Source organism: Oryza sativa, chromosome 3 (assembly GCF_034140825.1).
Source record: "Oryza sativa Japonica Group chromosome 3, ASM3414082v1".
NCBI classification, from domain to species: Eukaryota; Viridiplantae; Streptophyta; class Magnoliopsida; order Poales; family Poaceae; genus Oryza; species Oryza sativa.
This window is the reverse complement of record NC_089037.1, coordinates 15,007,756-15,030,730: the sequence shown is the minus strand read 5'-3', so window position 1 is coordinate 15,030,730 and position 22,975 is coordinate 15,007,756. Positions and strand designations below refer to the sequence as shown.

The 22,975-nt window shown below is 39.9% G+C and overlaps 3 protein-coding genes across 11 annotated transcripts; 1 reads left to right on the top strand and 2 right to left on the bottom strand.

Moving 5' to 3' along the window:
• Nucleotides 1–3,751: 3,751 nt before the first annotated feature.
• LOC4332942 (uncharacterized) lies at nucleotides 3,752–7,883 on the bottom strand. 2 transcript variants are annotated; one of them, XM_015772322.3, is made up of 5 exons: nucleotides 7,420–7,883; nucleotides 6,946–7,323; nucleotides 5,249–5,857; nucleotides 4,631–4,758; nucleotides 3,752–4,039 (listed from the first exon to the last, which is right to left on the bottom strand). In XM_015772322.3, exons 1-5 carry the CDS (start codon nucleotides 7,801–7,803, stop codon nucleotides 4,036–4,038), a joined length of 1,503 nt encoding a protein of 500 aa, XP_015627808.1. In that variant the 5' UTR covers nucleotides 7,804–7,883; the 3' UTR covers nucleotides 3,752–4,035. The 2 variants fall into 2 exon arrangements, with proteins under 2 accessions (XP_015627808.1, XP_066164885.1); XM_066308788.1 differs by lacking the exon at nucleotides 3,752–4,039 and having other exon boundaries at nucleotides 4,627–4,758.
• A 2,317-nt stretch (nucleotides 7,884–10,200) lies between these two features.
• LOC107276793 (heavy metal-associated isoprenylated plant protein 43) lies at nucleotides 10,201–11,423 on the top strand. 2 transcript variants are annotated; one of them, XM_066308807.1, is made up of 3 exons: nucleotides 10,201–10,337; nucleotides 10,439–10,511; nucleotides 10,605–11,423. In XM_066308807.1, the coding sequence occupies exons 1-3, from the start codon at nucleotides 10,326–10,328 to the stop codon at nucleotides 10,931–10,933; spliced, it is 414 nt and encodes a 137-aa protein (XP_066164904.1). In that variant the 5' UTR covers nucleotides 10,201–10,325; the 3' UTR covers nucleotides 10,934–11,423. The 2 variants fall into 2 exon arrangements, with proteins under 2 accessions (XP_066164904.1, XP_015630086.1); XM_015774600.3 differs by having other exon boundaries at nucleotides 10,436–10,511.
• A 2,598-nt stretch (nucleotides 11,424–14,021) lies between these two features.
• On the bottom strand, nucleotides 14,022–22,572 carry LOC4332941 (protein phosphatase 2C 32). Of its 7 annotated transcripts, none has more exons than XM_015776475.3 (7): nucleotides 22,371–22,572; nucleotides 21,205–21,782; nucleotides 18,330–20,834; nucleotides 16,206–16,319; nucleotides 15,479–15,743; nucleotides 14,669–14,802; nucleotides 14,022–14,351 (listed from the first exon to the last, which is right to left on the bottom strand). In XM_015776475.3, exons 3-6 carry the CDS (start codon nucleotides 20,766–20,768, stop codon nucleotides 14,687–14,689), a joined length of 2,934 nt encoding a protein of 977 aa, XP_015631961.1. In that variant the 5' UTR covers nucleotides 20,769–20,834; nucleotides 21,205–21,782; nucleotides 22,371–22,572; the 3' UTR covers nucleotides 14,022–14,351; nucleotides 14,669–14,686. The 7 variants fall into 7 exon arrangements, with proteins under 7 accessions (XP_015631961.1, XP_066164833.1, XP_015631964.1 ...); XM_066308736.1 differs by having other exon boundaries at nucleotides 21,205–21,774; XM_015776478.3 differs by lacking the exon at nucleotides 21,205–21,782.
• Between the last annotated feature and the right edge of the window lie 403 nt (nucleotides 22,573–22,975).

Genomic DNA, 22,975 nt, shown 5'->3' with positions numbered 1-22,975 from the left:
AATTTAACAGTCAATATCTAACTAGCTTAGTTTAATTTATTTGTTTTCCGTTATGATATATAGAAGTTAAATTTTAACTTGCATATTTATAGCGTGATATATCATGTGTTAATATATCTTCTCATATTTTTTTTCACTACCATTTGAGTGACATATGAACAACGAAGGGATATACTTTCGAGAGATTAGATAGTTTCCCATTATAAAAATATGTTATCATCTCCAACTACACAGAAGACTTGCTAAAATAGAAGAGAGGGAGAGGAAAGAAACACCGTTCTTTCACGCGCACTTGCACCGTGCGTTGCATACTATAGTCCTATCTAGGGCTGTCAAAAAAGCTCGAGGTTCGCGAGCTATTCGAGCTCGACTCATCCTAGGCTCGATTCGAGCTCAGCTCGAGCTCCAAACGAGCCGAGCCTGAGCCTGTTCCAAAGCTCGCGAGCTTTGTCGAGCCGAGCTCAAGCTTCTAACGAGACTAGTAATTTATGATTTTTTTGTTGCTATTTAATAAATTGGAAGATCAAATATGTTATTTGTATGCCTTGTATTGGCAGCATATATTTATTTTATTCTTTTTCCTCTTCTACTAATATGATAAACCATAAATTATTATTTTTTAAAAAATATCCTTTGAAATATAAATTGTTCTAATTAAAATTCGAGCTCGGTAGTCGAGCTCGAGCTTGGTAGTCAAGCTTGAACCGCGCCTGTTTGAAAATTCGAACATTTTATAGGCTCAGCTCGAGCTCGATAGGCTCAAGCTTGTATCGAGCTCGAGCCTAGGCAGGCGAGCTCGCTCGAGCTCGGCTCGTTGACAGCCCTAGTCCCATCTTCAATCGGGAAACCACCCTCGAATTGGATGCGTACAATCGTGAGTTTTTGTTGTGGGCAAGTATTGGAAGGGTGGGATAACTGCAAAAGCACCGCTTCTCCATGGATGCAAGTGGGGTGAGCAAGCAAGTTTTTTCATGCTCCCCCGTTGAAAAAACTCCCCTGTTTTCATATTATAAGTCATTTGATTTTTTTAGTCAAAGTTCTTTAGGTTTAACCAAGTTTATAGAAAAAATTAATAACATCTACAACACGAAATTAATTTTATTAAATTTAGCATTAAATATATTTTAATATAATGTTTGTTTTGTATTAAGGGACTATTCAAATTTTGAGTATTTGAATTCAAATTAGATATTTGGACTCAGGAAAATATGTAGGAGTCAAGCATGGGACATCGAAGTGGGAGGTTGATATTTTTGAAATAGTTTTATATTTGGGGCTTGGAGAATTATTTGGGAGGGATTTAAGGAGAAAGGAAATAATCTTAGAAATTGGGGTTCAAATAAAGGAATTGAATTTGGAATTTTCCTTGGAGTTGGAACAAATATTCGGGAAAGGATTCAAAGGGTTATAGAGATAGATAGAGCGAGGGAGAGAGAGAGATGGATGAAACTTGAGAGTTTGAATTCAAATTCGAGTATGGATTTCAGGAGACCCAGGAGAGAGTTTAGGGTTTGGAGGTGAATTGTTGAACCGAACTTGAATTTGAATATTCGACGAAATTTGTGGATAGGGTTTTAGTAGAGAAATCTGAATGGAAGATATTACTTTGGAACGAAAATTTGGAGGGGTTGATTTTTGGCATCATGAAGACATAACAAAGGAGGGATTTAACTTGAGATCTAGGGTACAACTTAAGCTCAACACTCAAAGAACAAAATTTTCGTATATATAATTTTATTAAATTAGTTTTTAATGCCACACGAAAATTGGGGTGTTACAGCTTTTAGTAAATTGATCAATGCCCAATGAATAGTCCACATTAACTTGGTATATCGTGAAATAAATATGTATAAATACTAAGGGAATGTCTATCTAACATTCAACAGAAAAAGTCCCCAAAAATATGTCAAATGCAGTTGCACCGTAATATAATTAATATATAACTATAATGTAAATAGAATGTAAGTACTCCCTCTGTACTCGTAAAGGAAGTCGTTTTGGACAGCGATACGGTCTCTAAAATACAACTTTGGCTTCTTGTTTCTATAAAAATATTTATTGAAAAGTGATATATGTATATTTTTATGAAAGTATTTTTCAAGACATATCTATTCATATAATTTTAACATTTTCAAACTCAACAACTCAAGAGTTATTCATGATTTATATTTCTAAGGTTTGACTTAAACATTTTCTTAAACGACTTCCTTTACAGATATGGAGGGAGTAGGGTGCAAGTACAGTAAACTTGGCAAAGCTCAGAGGCTGCGCGCGCGAGGGGGAGGTCGCGGGTTCAAGACTTAGCAATCTGTAGTTGAATCTCAGATGAAATCATTCCCCCCCCCCCCCCCACCACACACACACAGAGCACGAATCTCAGAGTATATTTCTACCCAAAAATCTGTCGAAAGTTTTTTTTAGCAATCCCGAATGCTAATTGGCAACAAATGCGATGGAACTTGATCTCGTGCGCCAGGCATGAGCTCGAACACGAGCACCTGCAGCTGCAACCAGCCAGTGCAGGACGACGGAGCGGGTTCCCTGCATCTTAGAGAGATGGATGTTATTGGCGCACCTACCTATTCGCCTTCCTAACCATGTCGGATTCTCTGGAGGTAGTAGGCAGTCGGGAGAAACATGCCGGATTCTAGGGGAAGGGGACCTGCGGACTTTGCCGGAAGCGGTGCAGGGGGTGGAAGCGCATGGCCGCCGTCGCGGCTGGCCCGGGGGGAGAGACAGTGGCGCAGGCAGTGGAGCACGGGTTCCAGAGCATGTAGCGGAGGCTTCGTAACCGCGCTCGACACAGAGACAGACCACACGCTGTCTCAGGAGCCAAGGACCAGGGTCGATGTACTCCCCAGTCCCCAGGCGAGGAGACCTTGGACGTTACCGACGGCGGCACGGCAGAACGAGTTGAAGAGCACGATGGTGTATCCAAATCCATCGGGGAATCAGTTAAACTTAATAAAAAAACACCCTATATTTTAAAAAGAAATGTCTGAAAACCCCTCTAAACTTTATATGAAAAGTCCATTGTTAAATTAGGACATCCAACCCATCCAACTTTATAATACAGTTCACTTCATATTACCCCCTCCAACTAAGGCTTTGTTTGACAAATGTGATTGAGAAATAACATCTCACCCTCCAAAAGACAATATTGCATCATAGTCATCCATTCTTCACACCTCATTTAATCCTAGCCATTCATCCATTTCACTTTCCCAATCCCACCTCTCAAATCCCATTTAATAAACATACCCTAGCCATTCATCTCTCAAATCCCATTTGCCAAACACACCTAAGCTTGTTAGGTTGTTAAATGAATGTTAGTGTAAAGTTTAGGGAATTGAATGTTCGGTTTTAAACTTCAGAATGCTAGATGGACTTTCAAACTAATTATAGGGAGTTATTTTGACTTTTTTTTTCTATTTTAAAATAGGAGGGAGTATTAAAACAACGTACTCACGTGTATTCCCAGTACGCCATTCTATCAAAGTTGTATCAATTTTTACAGTTGTATGTATATCTTATTTTGTGAAGTGTCCTATGAAAGATACTTTATCAACACTTTGATCCATTTCGGATCTATTATGTAGACTAGCCTAGATCTATGAAAACATTGCCAAAATTGTCTGCCTAGCAACTTTTGTTTGTACTAGTTCTTTTCCGGCAAAACCAGTCTTCAAAACCCTTCTTGCAGCCTGTGCTTAGAGCACAACTTTTCTAGAGGAAATTTGCAGTGCGTATATGCAGATTGAAAATCTTGGGTAACTTCAGTGTAAAATCACATTCAAAATAGCGCCACTGTGTCCATTAGATAACCTACGTCTTACACGACATATTTCTCATACAGAAGTCCAAACATGGTATACACTGGGTATCTAGTCGACAAAAACCACAAACATGGCACAAGATGACCCAGGAGGTATCAGTGTATCATATCTTGCCGTCGTACCTTGTAGGATGAGGATCTCCTTACGACTCACATTGCGTCGTTATCGTGCAGAACATGTTTACAAATCAACATGGTTATTACCTGATCAAGTAAAAAAGAGTCAAATCAGTATAGAGAGTAGAGAGTATTTGTATAAATCCACTAAAAAGTGTTTACATCAAACCTAAGAAGGAACGTGTAGCGCAAAGCAGAGCAGAGCTAGGTGCAATCATGAAACCAAATTGGTTTTACAACATCAAACAACAAAGAAACTGCCAACTATATAGTTCTTAATTCTCTTCCCTTAATTGTTTTTGATGTTGGCAGCAAAAACAGGACAAAATAAAATTCAAGTAAATGGGAAGGGAAGAATTCACTCAAGATTAAAAGGTGACAACACTTCGTGAGCTGTCTACACAAATATCTTCTGTTCTGAGTTCTGAATTTCTTTCTAGCTGTTTCGATGCCCAAATCAAAGTTGTTGCAAACTTGCAATTGGATCATATTCTGCAGTAGATAGTACTACCCAGGATGGGTATATCTACATTTCACTTGACATAACACTACCGCTGAATTCTTTATCTAAGGAGCAAACAGTGGCGGAGTTCTTTTTCATTTCTTCCAGCAGCAATAAGTCAAAACCTTTGGGCATATTCATTTCAGATGGTGTAACGTGGCAACAGGGTGACTTACATTAGCCGTATAGAAGCTGGCCCTGTAACAGCAGCAACCTTCTGAGCCTTCTGTGTTTCAAATTTGTACAGGCCTTTCAGCTCTTTCTTTGCTTTCCGTGCTTCTCTCTTCTCTTCTTTCACTGCAGCCTACATGTATACCAAGAAACAGCCCAGATGACAAGGATGTTACACATACCAATAAACAATTTAAAAATTATTAAAACAAAAAAAAGTGGTTCACCATATTAAGCCGATTTACAAATCATTTTACAACACTGCTCCAGCTAGGAACACATTGTAATCTTGAAGAACACTTATCAATTCAACATAACCACCAAGAAATACGCTAATAGCTAGGCAACTGTTGTACCATAAATTAACGCTAGTTTATCTTGAAAAAAGTTTAAACTAAACTTGAACCTACAGACAACTTAAAGATTAGTACTTCAAGATTTTTATACTACAAATGATGAAATGACTACATAGGTCGCAGGTATAATGCAGCATACATTTGGTCAACCGTTGAAGCCTCCAAATGAATCAAATAAACACAATTAAAATGCTTTCCCGGTATTCTCTACTGTTTTAAGGAATAACAGTACATGATTGCAAGAATATCCTAAAACCACTCTTTTACCTTTCTTGCTTTCTTTTCCTCCTTTGTTTCCTTTTGAGCTCCTTTCTTAAAACTTTCAGCACTTGGAGTTTCTGTTGGCTTTGCTTTCTTCTCCTTCTCACCATTTCTTTTCCTCTGTGGTAGGTATTCTACTGGAAGTCTCTCTTTGCCTTGAAGCCTGATGATATCTTTCGTTGTAGCTGTTTCTCCAGGAAAAACTTTAGGGAGCCTATTTTTAGGATTTCCTGGTGTTTGAATCTTTCCAGGATGGTTGTCAAGATTTGAGTATGTGGAAACAATAGTCTCACAGTCCCAAACTTCAGACTCATCACTGCTTTCTGAAACAAGTACAACTTCTTCCTCTTCAGCAGTTTCATTTAAATACCTTTCAGCATATTCAGCACATTTTTGGATTACATTAGCAGATTCATCCACCTCCTCTGCTGTGCTTGAATCCAATTTTCTACGAACAAAATCTGCCGGCGTTCTATATTCTTCTGTGACAGATACATTTTGACTATGGAACAGTTTCAGTTCATCAATAACCTCAGTAGGCAGTTCACATTCCCCATTTCTAACACCTGGATCATCATCATCATCATCACTGTCACCATATTCTTCCAAAGCAAGCTGCAAGTTGATTCACAACAAGTCAGAATTGGGCATACCATTTGCGATTCGCAAAACAAACGAGTCCAAATTTGCACGATGAACTTCTAATCGTAGAAAGACATGACTGATTAGGCGTCTGGTGATGATTCCCTCAATTCATAAAATACATGTAATTTTGGACAATGGGACACTATCTAGAACAGTAGTTTGACCACTAACTTTTAGTGCATTATGTATATCAGACCGTGTAAAAAGTATAATATTCAAGAAAGTTCTTGAGACAAATATACTATATAGTGTATTGATATTCGAAGTTTCGAAAGTCAACTGGATGCATGTCTAAAACAACATACGCTTCCAACTAGAGGGAGTTGAACAAGATACAGCATCCGGTATGGTATGCTCAATTAGTTTGATGACCAGCATTATATATGAACACAGTCATCCATTATGCGTAATCTTCAATCTAGAAGCTTCAGATCTACCATCTACACAATGATAAAAATATGAGTAAATTTCACAAAACTACAGGTATTTTGACCAAATTATCACAAAACTACAGATTTAAGGAGTTGTATCACAAAACTACACATTTAGCACCAAATTTATCACAAAACTGCAGATTTTAGGTTAAGTATCACAAAAATGCATATTTAATATTGAACTTATCACAAAACTACAACTTTTGGAGTTTAAATCCCTAGCACCATTGTTATGTGGAGCTATAAACATTATTACTTTGTGATTAAATTGGTTCTAAACCTATAGTTTTATGATAATTTAGTTACTAAACATGTAGTTTTGTGACACTTCATCTTAAATGTGTAGTTTTGTGATAAATTTGGTGTTAAATGTGTAGTTTTGTGATACACTGAGTTAAATCTGTAGTTTTGTGATAATTTGGTCATAGTATCTGTAGTTTTATGAAATTTACTCTAAAAATATATATTTGACAAGCACATAAATACTTAGAAACTTATGCAGCTATAAGGGTAGTCCCGTAATATGCCCCTATAGAATAAAAGGAAGGAAAGTTATACTGCCCCTATAAAAATGGTGTATGTGAAATCATACTGAAGGAAACACAAAATGCAAACGAAGCATACCAAATCAAACTGTTCATCCAGCAACCGCCGGACCCTCGGCTTGGGCTCACCCTCATCATCCTCAAACTCCTCTTCCTCTTCAACATCACTTAAGAACACACCATCCATCACTTCCTCCTCTTCATCATCATCATCTTCCTCCTCATCCCCCTCAGCCCGGTTTGCCATGATGACAAAATCCTCCTCCAGTCCCTCATCCTCCGACCCGCCATGGGAGACATCGGTCTCGTCGAGCAACCTCGCGATGTCAGGATCAACCGCCCTCTCAATCCGCCTCACAGGCGCTGTCTTCGCGGCCACCTTACACATCGTCCTCCCCTCGTCCATCTCATCCTCAACATTGCCAGAAGCAATCCGCACCCTACTGGCATCATACGCCTGCACGCCCAAAACAACAGCATATCATCCTAAGCATCAGACAACCGAATAGCAGGAGAAACGAAAATTGGGGTTTCGGGAAGGGAAGTCGCAGACCTTCACGTCGAGGGGGAGAGGCGGGGCAGTCTGGTTGGGCGCGAAGGATGAGGCGGCGGCGGCGGCGGAGGGGCGGAGCTCGCGGAGGTGGTGGAGGTAATTGTAGCCGTCGTCCGGGAGGCCGAGCTCGAGGATCTCGCGGCGGACGTGGTCGGGGAGGGGGCCGGAGGCGGAGGAGAAGTGATCGCCGGCGGCGGCGTCACCGGTGAGGGAGAGGGATGAGGAGTCGAAGGCGTCGTCGTCGCCGAAGCCGGGGACGGTGTAGTCGTTGCTGTCGACGCGGACGAAGACGCGGTCGTTGGGGTCGGCGGCGCCGGCGCGCGGGAACAGCCGGAACGTGGCGAAGTTGCGTGGCTTGCGCCCTCCTCCTCCTCCTCCTCCCATGGCGGCGGCGGCGGCGGCGGCTGGCTGGATTAGGGTTTTGGGGATTTGGAGAGGAGCTCGTAAACAGAAGAGACGGTGGCGAGGAGAGAGGAAATTTTGAGGCGACAAGACGACAAGTGCGTGTTCGTTCAGCCCATTTCTTCGAGCGGATTCGGCTCAATAGTGCGCATAATTTCGGCCCAACCACGAGCGTTATTTCGGTCCAGAACTGCTCGCAACTCCGGCCTAAAGTGGAGCGTAAATCCAGCCCAAAAATGTGGGTAAATTCAGCCCGTAATTGTCTATCCGTTCGTTTAATTTAAGCCCAACTAATAAATAAATAGTGTTCATAACCGGCGTCATGGCGATAGCGGATATGACACAATTTTACTATATATTTGTCAACAAATTTTCTCCTAAAAATTTAACAGATGTAATTACAGTACAATCGTAGTGTAATTACACTATAACTTGCATGTAATTGCACTGTAACTATAATGTAACTTTCAAAAATCTCTCTGTAACATGTTATTTCGGTAAAATGGAGGTCGTGGAAACAAATCCTTTCACATATGTGTGTGCTGTAATTTTTTTTCTTCCTCACCAGAACAAATCTTGTAATAGATCTAATGATTCCAAATTACGTGAAACTTACATACAAGTTACACTACAGTTACATGCAAGTTACAGTATAATTATACTACGATTGTACTATAATTACATCTGTCAAATTTTTAGGAGAAAATTTGTCGACAAATGTATAGGTAGTCCCGATATGACATAGCATGTTGGAACTAAGTGATCGCTTTTTTTAAAAAAAAAAGTACAAATGACAACTATTTTTGTTTCGCGGGCTGCTATAGCATAAGGCCATTTTATATAACTACTAACCCATAACAAATGACGAGTTTATTAGTTGTTTTGTCTCTTAAAACCTTGTATTCTTGTGAGTCGGAACATATAATGAGTAGAACATCATATATGTTCACTTCTTAATTTAATTTGAGTTGAAATAAGACATCAACTCTTCGATTGCTACTAAATCTATATTTATACTCAGTTATATGAGTATTGCTTCTAATTTGTTTCTCAGTTGCTTTGTTAATGTTTTATAAGATCATTATTCATGGCATATACTCAAATTTATGCGTGGTTATTAAATGTTGCTATTGGAACCTAGCGTCCGCTATAATGCTCGTTGTCTGCGATTCGCTACATAGATATCAATCTGCTACTGACTCATTATGTGCTATTTATTACTCCTTCTGTCCCATGTGTTTTTTCTGTGTCCAACGTTTGACCATTTGTATTATTTGAAAAAAAAATATAAAAAAATAAGTCACATATAAAGTACTATTTATTTTTATCATCTAACAACAATAAAAATACTAATCAGAAAATTATTTTAAATAAGACGGACGAACAAACATTGAACACACTTAAAATGGGACGGGGGAGTACCTTATTAGGCCTCCTTAACAAACTTCTTGTGGGCTCGATTTCTTCATGATTTTCCGTAGCACCAAAAATTAATGCAAATTTTGGCTTGGAGATACCAATCCCTCATGTCACGCACACGATGTTCCCGTGGATGGATTATTAGTCCTTAGATTAGTGTAGAGAAAATGTTTTGAAACATCTCTCTAACATTCTAATCTGTAGTATTATACTCATCCTCTGAGAGAGTGACTGCTGACTGAATACTGTCATACGTACTGATCAATGTTTAATCAGGCTTCACCTCGATCTACGTAATCAAAAGTCTTCGTGCTTGACCTCTGATGAGTTCAGAGAAAGTACATGCATCCACGTTCTCGAAGCAATTAACAAGAGCGCGCCGCATCTGGATTCTTGAAAAAAAAAGGAGATAATATTATGAAACTTAACGAGTAATCAGTTAAAGGTTATATATTATCCTGTGCATTACTAGGGACAGATTGCAGGAGAAGATTAGAAAAAGGCAAGAGGCGGCTGATTGAGACAAATCGTTATCGCTCAAAATAAAGTGCACTGATTCTTTATAAGATTGTGATCGGCAATAAAATATTTATTCAACACACAATCTCTGCCTTGAGAGAACAAAACACTAGCTGTAATTTTTTTATAATCCCTTCTGATTATTTAATCTCATATATATATCAGATCAATCACCCAGAACAACTCACCAAAAAGAAATATATTTACAAAAGTACGGGTGATCTGACACCGCCGGCTTACCTCCGAGAAGAACAAATGTGAAATGCGTTCTCTAATGCAAAGCATTGTGCTCAGAGAGAGAAAAGAAAAAACAAAGAATTCGTTAAAGCTGTTGACCATTTCAGCAATTTAACACACTAATCAATCGAATTGGAATAGTTACGACAATTAGTTTAATTTGCAAAGCTCGTATAATGACGCAGATCGATGTCGATCCATACTGATTCAATTATGGCGAGATACACGCAACCTCCCTTTCTTAGCATCAAAGCTCCTCACCCTCTCACCTCACCTGCTCCACTTCGTCTTCCTCCTCCTCCTCGCGCTAGCTCGATCGATCGCCCGCCATGTCGTCCAAGGTCAGCTTGCTCTTCCTCTCTTCCACTTCCAGTTCGTCGTATATGGCTATATGCATTGCGATTATATTAGAGACTTAATCCTAACTGAAATCTTGCAGAAGATCGTGATCAAGGTGGACTTCGTCCGGGCCAAGTGCAAGGCCGTCGCCATGACCGTGGTGGCCAAGATCCCAGGTACTAATTTGTTGGATGAATCAGGTGCAACTGCAGCTTGAATCATCATCGATGGAGCTGAATTGAATTGAATTGAATTGATTAATTTTGCAGGGGTGAAGTCGCTGGCGGCGGACGATGAGAAGGGGACGATGACGGTGGTGGGGGAGGTGGACGTGGTGCAGGTGGTGGGCGAGCTCCGCAAGGCCAAGTTCGCGGCGGAGGTCGTCAGCGTCGAGCCGGAGAAGAAGCCCGAGGCGCCCAAGAAGCCCGACGACCCTCCCAAGAAGCCCGACCCGCCGCCGCCCTGCCCACCGCCGCCGCCGCCGTGCTGCCCCGGCTGCAACTCCTGCCGCCCCGCCTGCCAGTGCGCCGCCGCCCCCGGCGGCGGCGTCGTCCTCTACGAGGTGGAGGCCGATGGCTACGGCTGCATCATCGCCTGATTTTTTTTTCTCCTTCTCTGATTAATTAATTAATTACTACTACTCGACCATTGGGACCATTTTCTCTTCTTTTTCTTTTTGAAATTAAATTAAGATTAAGCTTCTTGGTTATATATATATATATATATATATATATATATATATATATATATATATATATATATATATATATATATATATATATATATATATATATATATATATATATATATATATATATAAAATATACATATAGTCAGATTGTCAAGATGTAGACTTTCTTGTACATTTCGCTAGAAAAAAAAGTGATAATTAAGGGGGGAAATGTCTACGTACCTACCAATGGTATGGGTGTTTTTCTTCAGTGTTGATTTTTTTAATTAATTATTATGTACTTGCATGCATGACACTAAACACCCATCCAGGTAGCTAGTATCAAATGTATTATAATTCACATTGTAGTATTGTACAAAAAAAAATCAGAAATAATGTTATGGTTCATGATGGGCGAAATCATAGTAGCACAAAGATAATGATGAATTAGTGGGTTAGTTCAGGATATTATACTAGTTACATGAGCAACCGTGTACAGCCAGCGTGATACTTACTCGAATGCGTTTGCTTTGCAAAGTCAGCTGGGAATCCAAGATCCCATTAATATTAATTAACAAGACCAGCTAACCAGTCAAGTATTTCTTGGATTTTTTTTTATTTTTTTATTTTACAAAGAGAGCAGCAAAATTTGATTCTGCCAGTTGGTTGGACCTTCTGCAGTTCAGAGATTGGCAGCTACATTATGCAGGACAGTTTGATGAAGTGGGGTCTGAGATGCCAGATTTATGAAAAAAAAAACGGAGTCAAAACGTTGTGAATTGGAAGGTGTTTAGAAGTAGCATAAGGCTATTCCCAACCCAAAACACTGACATAGTTTCTATAAACTCCACATCATCAAAAAACTAGTAGTAGGCACCACTCTTCCAATACAAATACTACTATTCTATACATAAATTTAATACTACTTATCTCACATGATGTCTTAGATGTTGTGTAGAAACCATGTCTCATGCAAGACATGATTTCCTTCTCTTTTTTCGTTTATTCACTTGCCACATCACTTTTCATCCTATGTGGCAGCTTATTTAATACTATGGACACCATTCTAGTTATTGGGTTGGGAATGGCCTAATGGCGTATTCTTGGTGCAAGAGAGAATTTAACTTCTGCTGCAATTGGAGATACATGTGCTAGGCCCTGTTTGGTCCTTTTCTCATTCTAGATTTTCTTTGCGCGCTTGCGTTTAGTGTTAAAGGTTATATAAAATTTTCTTGTAATAGATTTCTAAAGCAAATATTTTAACTTTATAGTGATTGATTCATTCAGTTATACCCTCAAATAGCTACCATAAAAATAATTCATCATTTTCAGCTATCTAAAAGATGAGGACATATATTTTCAATCTCGATGTCACAATCTTAACGCCAATTCGTTGTTGTTTGTTTGCACATGAAGAAAAAAAATTCCAAACTCAATTTTAGTTCAGAACAACATCGTGGATTATCCCCCAACAGGTTTCCAAAATTTCTAAACGGTGTGATGTTTGTAAAACCTTTCAACGGTATTACATAGAGAACTTCAATAAATAAACTTCTCAAATTTCTAATATTTAGGGCCCCTTTGAATCAAAGGATTTATATAGAAATTTCATAAGATTCAAATCCTATAGGAAATTTTCCTATTTGGCCCTTTGATTCAAAGGATCGAAGCTTTCCAAATTCTATGAAATTCCTATGGAATGGCACATTGCATGTGGATTTTGGAGGAAATTTAGCAAGAGCTCCAACCTATTGGAAAATTTCCTTTGAGTCTATCTCTCTCATCCGATTCCTACGTTTTTCCTACGCTCCAATCAAACGACCATTCCTATGTTTTTCCTGTGTTTTGCAATCCTCTGTTTTTTACACTTCAATTCCTGTCAGAATCCAATGTTTTTCCTATTCCTCTGTTTTTTCTACCCTACGATTCAAAGGGGCCCTTAATTTATTCTTGGGTGCCCTTAAATAATGTGACATGAACTCAGTTTCATTCATCATCTATCAGCTGGTTCGAACTTTTGACTTGAAATGCTGCCAAGGCTGTGTATAGTTCACGTTAAAATTAAAAGTTTGATTGAAATTGGAACGATGTGACGAAAAAATTAGAAGTTTTGATGTGATGAAAAAGTTAAAAGTTTAAAGAAAAAATTGGGAACAACCAGACCCAACTTACAGACCAAGTGCTGTAGAGTGTAGTCGTCACAGATTAGCTCGTATAGGGTCGTACAGAAACCAAATTAAGTACAACTATCTAGTGGGTGAAGTACACACTTGGTCAATACTGTAACAGCCTCTACTCTTCCCTGCATGAATCATACTACACCAAGACAAAATTATGGACAATAGTACACTACGGCATAAGCATGCTATAGCTTGTACAGTTGTACTCTGAAAAGTTTGGTGCATAACGAATCCAGCCTTTTCAGTACATGGATAATTGATCGACGTCACCACGAACTTATCCTAAGATAGTTTTCTAAGGAGCAGGTAGCTCAAACAGTCCCAAAAGTACCTCTTTGAAAGGAAAATAGCAACAGACTTGTATATCCTCCCTCCTTTCCTAAATGTTTGACACCGTTAACTTTTTTAAACATATTTGACCGTTCGTCTTATTCAAAAACTTTTGTGAAATGTGTAAAACTATATGTATACATAAAAGTATATTTAACAATAAATCAAATGATAGGAAAAGAATTAATAATTACTTAAATTTTTTGAATAAGACGAACGGTCAAACATTTAAAAAAAAGTCAACGGCGTCAAACATTTTAGGATGGAGGGAGTATATTTTAATCTACAATTTGCACGAATATGCACCAATCATCTGTAGTAAAAAAAGAAAAGAAAAGGAAGTTTTCCATTTCCAGTTTTCCATCCTATAGAGAAGCGGATAACAAAACATACTAACCAACAACTCACTGCCGGTACATTTTTTAGCAGAGATCTCACTGCCGGTACATTTTTTTGTCTAGCTAGTAACAACTCCAAAGGATTCTTAGCTCAGAAAGACAAGTGAATAGTATAGAACATGGATCATTCATTCATGATCAAGCTTTTAAGCTCCCTTAGAAATAGGGAAGTGTCTCTTTTGTACATTCCCTTCTGCAACATCTGAATAATGCGACATTTTGCAAAAACAAACCATTACAGATTAAACAGTCAAATTGGCACATGAATGAAAGCTTGAGAATGGCTACCAAAATGCACAAGGCAGCTGCTGCTGCTGATGTACAGTGCACAACCACCAGCCATATGCCCCCAAACAGATGGAGTAATGCTGAAAAAAAACCTGTAGATCAGACAGCTCCAGCAGCAGTTGTAATGCACAAATTCCAATCCCCCACGCCCTGTTTTCAAATGAAGGAAAACAAAATGGAAACACAAATATACACAATACACTTAAAGTAAGCTAATAGAAGGCACAGGGAATAAAAATCCCCACAAAAATGAACCTTTTTACTAATAAGAAACAAGAAACATGTATAAGTCAAAGTTGGACTGGCCAAGCATGCACCACAAATCCAAAATGTTAAGGCAGAAAAGGCACTATGTATTGCCTAATGAAATTTGATCAGAACTTCAAAAACTGAAGACAATGAACAAGACAATGATGCCTTTTCTGATTGATAATTCACTACGCTAAGTGAGGCTGCAAGGAACAGACCAAGTCACATCTTGATGCTCAACCAGAAGATCGCCAAATTCTGCCTTCAAGGGAAATTACCATAACAGAAACATCATCATGGTATTTTCGGCGATCACCCTGAGGGATATCCAGCAACTCATGAAAGTCCATGCCTGCGTGTATCATACAATACCCAAGATAAAAGGGTTAGCTTTTGGAGAATGACGAGCACAATAGTTCTTCTATAGTTTTATTTCAGGCAATAATTCAAAGCTTGAAAAAATAGCATTACTATATACAACTCGGTTCATACAAATATACATATCGTATGCCAAAATAGAAAAGGAGTTCCTGGGAGCTAGTAAAGTAGCAAATATATATGGAAATAGCTCATGTGGTAAAGAAATGTTGGGTCAATCCCTTTAAAAAATAATAGGATATTTCCAGAGTCCTAATAGGACCGTGAATTGCTTCAACAATTTCAAGACAACCAAGGTATGACCGGAGTCTTGATTGGTAAAGGTAGTAGCAAGACCATGAAGGATTCAAAGGTAGCAAGGCAATGCATGAAAGTGTCATATATCAAACTGAGTGAGCATATGTCATCAATTGACACGCCAAAGTTCAACCATGTTAACATACAAATGTAAAGAGGCATTGATAACAATGCTATTAGCAGTCTAATTTGTTATGAGATTTTAGTTATTACGGATCGTAACAGATCTAGTTGAGTGTACTTTAGCCTGATACTCTCACTGATGGCATAGATAAAAATGTTCACCACAGTAAAGTGTCATTTCCTTGTATGAACCAAATAGTACATGCTGTATGAATAAAGACATAACTCACCATTCTTTTTTGCTGCACGGCATAACAGCTCGGCTACAAGGTATTGAGCAGGATCACCCTCTGGTACATTTTCCATAAACCATGCAACATGTGAAACAACCTCATCATTGCTGAAATATTGATACAGTCCATCTGAGGACAGGACAAGAAACCGGTCATTTGAGCAAAGACGGTGGTGAAGGACAGCAGGGTTGCAGCTGATATATGATGATGTTCCAACATAGTCGATGCGAAACATCTCAAGTAGTATGTCATTAAATTTTGGCTGCAACAGGCAAAGAAGATATTTTAACCGTTTGCATAATAGAATATTACATTGTAATATAACCTTCGAAGTTACAACATATATAAAAACACCTTTGGGAATGTCTAAGACTACAAATGTGTGTATGTCATATCCAAAGAGAAACTTACTTCATACCTATTTATTTCAAAAAAGATTTAATAACATCAACTACAATCCTACAAAAAAATTTCACATTAACAATTAATCTTCAATTTTCTGATTAGATGGTATCATATTGCTTTTCATTGTTATATTGATACTGCCAGTTCATTTTTTCAACAGAATCACTGAAATATTTGGTTTGCATCGTAGGGTACCTCTAACTGTAATATTTGGTTTGTTCAACAGAATCACTGTAATATTTGGTTTTCAACAGAACCTTGGACATAAAAGCAGTGAACAACAGCCATGGACACAAAAAAAAAAAAAACTCTAAGCTACCTTCTTTAGAAAACCTGCACCAAACGCTCTTGTAACCTTCAACTGTCCTTTCACCCTGTCATTAAATACAGATTGAGGGTCGTCAGGATGTTCTGCCCTAATCCTCGAGACTTCCTGCAGAGAACATAGAAAGAACAATGAGGTTAACAAATAATTATCATCTTTAAAATAGAGTACAAGATAAAACGGTAAGCCTAACTTTATAAATGTAAAACCTGAACAAACAACATAGGTGTTTTAACCAAATAATCCCTCTAGCATAAAAGCTCCATTCTCCCAGAAAAACATAAGGCACAAATGAAGGATTCACACTGCGAAACTTTTTACATTGCCCGTTTCACATCCTGTTCTAACAGCTAGCTACAAAAGAGAATACGATTGCTTCCAAGAAATTTATAGTCGATAGAGATGCTGATTTCATCCATATGAGAATGTAACCAACAGCACATCAGGACACTTCCAAACAACATGACTGAATATTCAGAGTAGCTTTATCACTACCTCCAAAGAAATTTCGAAAAAAGTATTCATTCTTTCAGAAGGTGTATTTGCAAGGTGAGCTAGTACCATTTTCATGATTATGCAAACTATATTCTCAGTGGAAAATAGAGAGCGTCAGAGTACTATTGAGGTGGCACTTGAAAATATAAATGTTTGACGTTAGGAGGGTCAAGGACAACAGATTACTAAGAAATAAGTTATTAAATCTGAAAGGATGTTAATGTGTAGACCCACAGAGTAGATAATAGAGTTTGTGTTGAATAATTATAAGGTATATGGTATGTGAATCTTGTTTTATGTACCTGCGTTTGGTTTTGGTCAATCTGAAACAGGATTTGATATTGGGAACTTGGAAGGCGAAGACTGAAAACAAATGCAGGTTTTTGGCTTGGCTTATGGTACACAGGAAAATCTTGACCTCTGACAAGCTTCAGCTCAGGGGATGGGACAACAGCCCCATCTGTTCCCTATGCGGCATCGAGCCAGAGACAGCCCGACATCTCATCATGGAGTGCTCATTCGCGAAACAGGTTTGGAGCACAATTTGGTCCAAACTAGGACTCCAAATGCACGCTACAAATCTCTTCAATGGAGACATATTGGCATGGTGGGAAACTTGCAGGAAATCAATGGTCAAGGAGCAAAGACGAAATTTGGATGGCCTAATGTATATGGCTTGGGGGATCTGGTTACAGAGGAACAACAGGATTTTCAATGGCGTGTATAGCACGGTTCCGCAAGTGGTTGACTCCATCATTGCAATGTGCAAAGCCTTCGATGAAGCTCAGGTTACGCAGATGATTATGCGTCGGATTTGATGCTTGTTGCTTTACATTTTCTTAAAATCTCCTGTATTCTCTCCCCTACAACCCTGTGATTTCTTCTGTGGAACCTTTGAGAGGTGAACCTGTATCATTTCTATCCTCCTTAATGAAATTGGCAGAGCTCCTGCCTTTCCCCCTCAAAAAAAAAAACTTGGAAGTACTAATTAACTGGCAGCCATGATTCATGCTAACAAAATATAGCATAACTATTTGCTATTCCTAGGACCTCAATTTTGCATGCGGCAGCTTTGATCCTCCGTATGCCTCAAAGCAGATGAACAAACATTAACAACGACTCAGCAAGCTAATAAAAATCAACTCATTTTTTGACATGTCTTGAGAGAAAGTCAAGTAATAATGAAGAACGTCCAGATAGCTCATAAGCTTCATTTTGTTGACCAGAACAAAGATAGCATACAAAATAATTATCATATTTTCTCTTCCAAATGATTTCCTCAATTGTTGTCTTCCTGTTGGTTAATGTACTTGACATTAACTTTAATGGTTTAACCCAAGTAAAATCTACAGCATTTTTTAGGAGAGCAGACTCAACAATCAATACCATCAAATTCAGTGTAAGCCATCACATTAAGAGGACATATATAGCATCACTCTGGCTCAGGCACACGGTACATTTAATATCCTACCGAGATTTTCAGGGAATCACAACGATGGTAATAAATGACTTGCTAAAATATGCATGATTTGACAGATGAATCAAAATCACCAAATTGTCATGCAGGACAGAAGATGCTAAAATCAAATGAAAGAATGTAACAATCAAATATCAGAAACATACCTCCTCAACACTTGTACTATGATCAGTCGATAGTTGAACTGCTCTCATCTTTAATTTACAAATAGTCAATTCCTTAGTTTTTGTGTTGCTGCTTAGGTGGCTATTAGGATTATGCATTGGTGACTCCTCAGATATCCTATCAAGTTCAACACGAACAAGTGACTCCCTTGACCTGTTACGATGTCTTAAATCACCCTTTAAGAAGCTTGAGTTATTGTATTGCTCATTATCTTGTGCCAAGACAACTCGGCTATCTCCAAGATTCATAACATATACATCCTGATCTTTCATCAACATCACAAGCACACATGAACCCATCAACGCGAGCTCAGGATTTTTATCAAGCTCCCTTTCCACTACGTCCATGTATGCTTCCTCAGTGTTTTCAAGCGCCCGTGACATTGCCCTCAATACAGCATCGTGGTCTACTGGTCCTGATTTGCATCTCCTAGTAACTTCAGAAGGTTTGATAACACTTTCATCAACATGAGGTTGGTCTCTATGCCAATCATAGTTCCAAGGGAAAAACTTCTTCTGCAACAATTTTTGCTTCTTGTACATCTTCCTCAGCTTTGACCCAAACAAATATCTTCTCAGAATTTGTTTGTGCCCTGATGACGATGATGAAATTGAGCATTCATTACACTCTTTTGGATCTACCCCAAGCACACCGTCACCTGATCTTGAATGTTTATCATTCTCAAAATCATCAAGACATTCTCCAGTTGCTGCCATTGAAGACCTAGAGAGCTCGGCTATATCCCTAGAGCTTTCTTCTGTAGTTCCTGCCTGCATATTAAATATGCTCCTCCCTTTCATTCCCTCTGGTGATAATTTGGAAACATTTCTATTATATTCTTCGAGCAATTCCATCTCAAGTAGCTCAAAAAGTCGTCTGCTCCTGATTTCTTTCGGTGATTTGACATCTTCATTACAACAAGTACTAGTGTTTACATCTGATGTACAACCAAAGCTAGTGTTTACATCTGTATTTGAAATATCTCTACCAGAGTTATAAGACTCTGTACTCTGGAGATTATTCCCCATATCAGCCCCCACCTTTTCCTCGACTATTTCACCAGCATTCAACTTCTGATTACTTGAAGCCTGCAACACTAAATCTCTCTGACCACTGGTGTTCAAATCCATCTGAACTTGCGAAGCACCCCCATCACTTATCTTCACATTGGATACATCTTGTTCCTCAGAATTAACAAGTTGTTCTGATTCAACACTATCAGCTTGGAACAGAATGTCACCTCCATCAGGCAGGTCCTGAGGAACTGCAACGGATTCACCCTCTCCAAGAGTAGATACTTGAGCACTCCCTTCAGGACTGTCTTCATAAACCCAGAGCAGTCCTTCCAGCTCTTTATCAATGGCCTTGTATAGATTGCTCATTAAGAAGTCCGGTGCATCCGGACCGCTAAAACCATCATAAATTCCAATAAACAACCACCCTTGCTCTTCAGAGAGGACAACATGAACCCTATCCTCTCCTGCCTTGCCATGAGCCCACTGCAGGTTCCTTGTTACACTATACTCAAGCTCAGGGAGCCCAGCTTCCAACCCATTATGTGAATCTTCCGAAGTGCCCTTTGCATCCCTCGACAAGCTCAGTTGAGCCATAGGATGCAACAGAAATCTTTGGACCCAACCAGTACCTTGTGAGCTCCTACTAAATGTTCTTGACAGCGCACTTCTCATCGGTCTGCTAATGCTACGTACAAGCTGTCCGAGACCAGCCTTCCTCCGACCATACGAAAGAGGTGCCGAGAAGTTGCTTTTGTTGCCACTGTCAATAGGACCAGACATGAAGACTCCTTTATCCAGTGGCCCAGACATGAACCCAGCGCCTTTGTCCAGCGGCCCCGACGCAAATCCTCTCTCAAGCGGCCCTGACAAGAAGGTATTGAGCGGCCCTGATCCCCGTGGCACCGGCTGCAACGGAACGGCGGCGAAAGAGGCGGTGCTCTCGAATGCGGCGGCAGGCTCCTGCACATCAGCAGCAAGGGACACACACAGATTGCCTGTCCGAGCCGAGGACGGGTTGGCGCTGACGGAGGCCCCCGAGATCGTCCGGAAGGTGGTCTCCGAGAAACTCTTGCTCGGCCTCTGCAACCCGGCCATGGCTGCCGCCGCCAGGTCGTCGACAACGACAACCTCCTGCCGGAATGACCCGCTGCGGGTCTCCGAATCCAGCACGGAGGAGTCGAGCGTGTACCTCTCGGAGTTGGATGGCGTGATGGCCGGCGAGTCAGTGATGGCCCCTGGGCGGACATAGCAGAAGGAATGGCCGAGTCCTTCGTCCAGCGGCTGCAGGAACTCCAAACCGACGCCGCCACCGGCGGCCTTGTCTGCTGGTGCGAAGCAGCCAACGACCCTGGAGGTGCTGTTACCCATGGCTGGCTGGTTGGCTACACCCAGTCCCAGCACCATCCCTCCACCTCCACCACCCTACCTCGACAGCAGCAGCAACACACCAGCGACCCCCAATGCCCGTCGCTGAAACAACCCAAATTTGAATCACAAATCAAGTTAACAGTTAAGAGGCTAAATCGCCTGACTAACTAAATAATCAATATAAATTATGGTAAAACAAAAACCTCAGATTATTCAAATGCATCCACATACACACAAATGGTTGAAGATTCGGTATTACAAGTGCCATCGTAATTAGTAAGTGTTCAATTTACACATACTATAAAAAGCTATATACGAATACAGATACATCAATGTATTAAGGAATGATTAATCAACCATTAATTTCTTCTATCAATCAATAAACAGCTAAAGCGAATTAATATTACTCATTATGAACATGTTGCCTAGAATACAAACTGACCAATCAAACTATGCCGCACAAAAGCCACACCTGTGTCCACGATGAAGAGAGCCACATCTGAGCAAGGAGTCAAACCTTAGCCACACCTGAGCTCAATTAGTCAAGCCCCACACAGTGAGAGGAGTGGGCTGCCACCCTCAACCAGTGAGGAGCAAACAAGTGCTAGGCCACTTGACATTCCTTATTTAGCACAATAGTAGCCAAGCAGGCAAGCAGCGCAGTGCCATTCTTCATCCTTCCACTGCCATCATCCTAACCATCGCCATGAACAGATGGTGACCCAGTTCACCATTGTAAGGCCAGCTAGCTAGGGGCCGATCAGTTAGACAAACCAAGCAGCAGAGGAGGAACAAGGCAACCAGCTGCACCACAACATTCAATCCACAGAACAATGGCACCTCTATTCATGCCTGTAGATTCTTCCACACACCAAAACCCAACAGCAACTCAGGCTCAACATGTTTATCTTGTCCACCACTAACTAGGCAGCCAGAGGAGATGGAGGGGCTGACCAGCATGTGGCAACCACAGGAAAGCTTGGAGTAAATTCGTCAGGTACCAATAAGGTGATTCTTGTCTACTTGCCCTCCTTCCTCTGCACTGCACCCCTACACAGAACCATCCCCAAGCAAGTGTTACAATCACTAAAGTAGTTGGATTAAGCTAAGCAATGAGTTAGCCAAACCAAACAGATAGCAGTATATAATCCTTAAAAGATTCAGAATGTAAACTTAGCACATTTTATCTAGAAATTTCGGGTAGTAACCTGGGATTATTCACCAAGTAAACAGATTAACACATGGAAACAATTACTTTCGCCTAATCATTGCCGAATAATATAATATCCCTGTTAAATACCTCTTACTAATTTGGGGGCACAAATCATATTTTAGGCATAAGGAGTATCTACAACAAGAAGTTCACAAACTTGGGAACCAGATTAGCATGCATATATCAAATTAATAGTCAGTATGCTCACTCCATCGACTATATCTGAATAAAAGAGGAACAGCACACAGCAGGGGTAGTAGCAGCAGCCGCAGCAGTAGCCCTAGAAGGGAGAGGGGGCAAGGGGAGCTCGCCGCCGGCAGCTCTGCCCTTGCGGCAAGCAGCGAGGAGAAATGGCGGTGGCGATGTGGAGCTAGGGCTGAGGCTCAGCCCTGACAAAGGAGAAGCAGCTGAAAAAGGAGGAATACCTGAGCTGATGTGGGGGGGCGTCGACGAGGGTGGCCGGCGTTGACCTCCGCCGCCGCCGGTGGTGGTGGATTGGGCGGCGGGGCGGCAGTGGAGGTGGAGATCAAGCAGAAAGTTGGGGAAGAAGAGGAGGAGGTGGCTGCTGGTTGTGTTGGTGAATGGGGAAGAAGACTAGAGATGAGAGAGGGAGCAACCCAACAGCCTGTGTGAGCTTAGGGGTGCCCTCCATTTTATATTTTAAGCCAAGAGCAAAGGCTCTATAAAATGCTCTAGAAAACAATGTACTCCCTCCATTTCGTATCTCGTCGTTTTGATTTTATTTTCTAATCCAATATTACAAGTCGTTTGATTTTTTTTTCTAATCCAATATTTTTTTAGTTTAATCAAGTTTATAAAAAAATTATAGTAATCTTTTATATACAAAACAAATATATTATCAAAATATATCCATTGTTAGATTTAATAAAACTAATTAGATATTTTAAGTGTTGCTAAATATTTTATAAAACTTGATCAAACTTGACGAAGTTTGATTAGAAAAAATTCAAACGACTTATAATATGAAACAGAGAAGTAGTACTATGACAGATGATAAAAAAAATTATGT

What these genes read in the sequence shown, in the direction of transcription:
- LOC4332942 (XM_015772322.3), bottom strand. Translation starts at nt 7,803, where the DNA reads ATGGGAGGAGGAGGAGGAGGAGGGCGCAAGCCACGCAACTTCGCCACG. An exon ending in TGGATGAACAGTTTGATTTG is followed by an intron (nt 5,858 to 6,945) that starts GTATGCTTCGTT and finishes ATCAACTTGCAG; the next exon opens with CTTGCTTTGGAAGAATATGG. An exon ending in AGGAAAAGAAAGCAAGAAAG is followed by an intron (nt 4,759 to 5,248) that starts GTAAAAGAGTGG and finishes GTATACATGTAG; the next exon opens with GCTGCAGTGAAAGAAGAGAA.
- LOC107276793 (XM_015774600.3), top strand. An exon ending in CGTGGTGGCCAAGATCCCAG is followed by an intron (nt 10,512 to 10,604) that starts GTACTAATTTGT and finishes TTAATTTTGCAG; the next exon opens with GGGTGAAGTCGCTGGCGGCG.
- LOC4332941 (XM_015776475.3), bottom strand. Translation starts at nt 20,768, where the DNA reads ATGGTGCTGGGACTGGGTGTAGCCAACCAGCCAGCCATGGGTAACAGC. An exon ending in GTGCAGGTTTTCTAAAGAAG is followed by an intron (nt 15,744 to 16,205) that starts GTAGCTTAGAGT and finishes TGCCTGTTGCAG; the next exon opens with CCAAAATTTAATGACATACT. An exon ending in CCGTGCAGCAAAAAAGAATG is followed by an intron (nt 14,803 to 15,478) that starts GTGAGTTATGTC and finishes TGATACACGCAG; the next exon opens with GCATGGACTTTCATGAGTTG.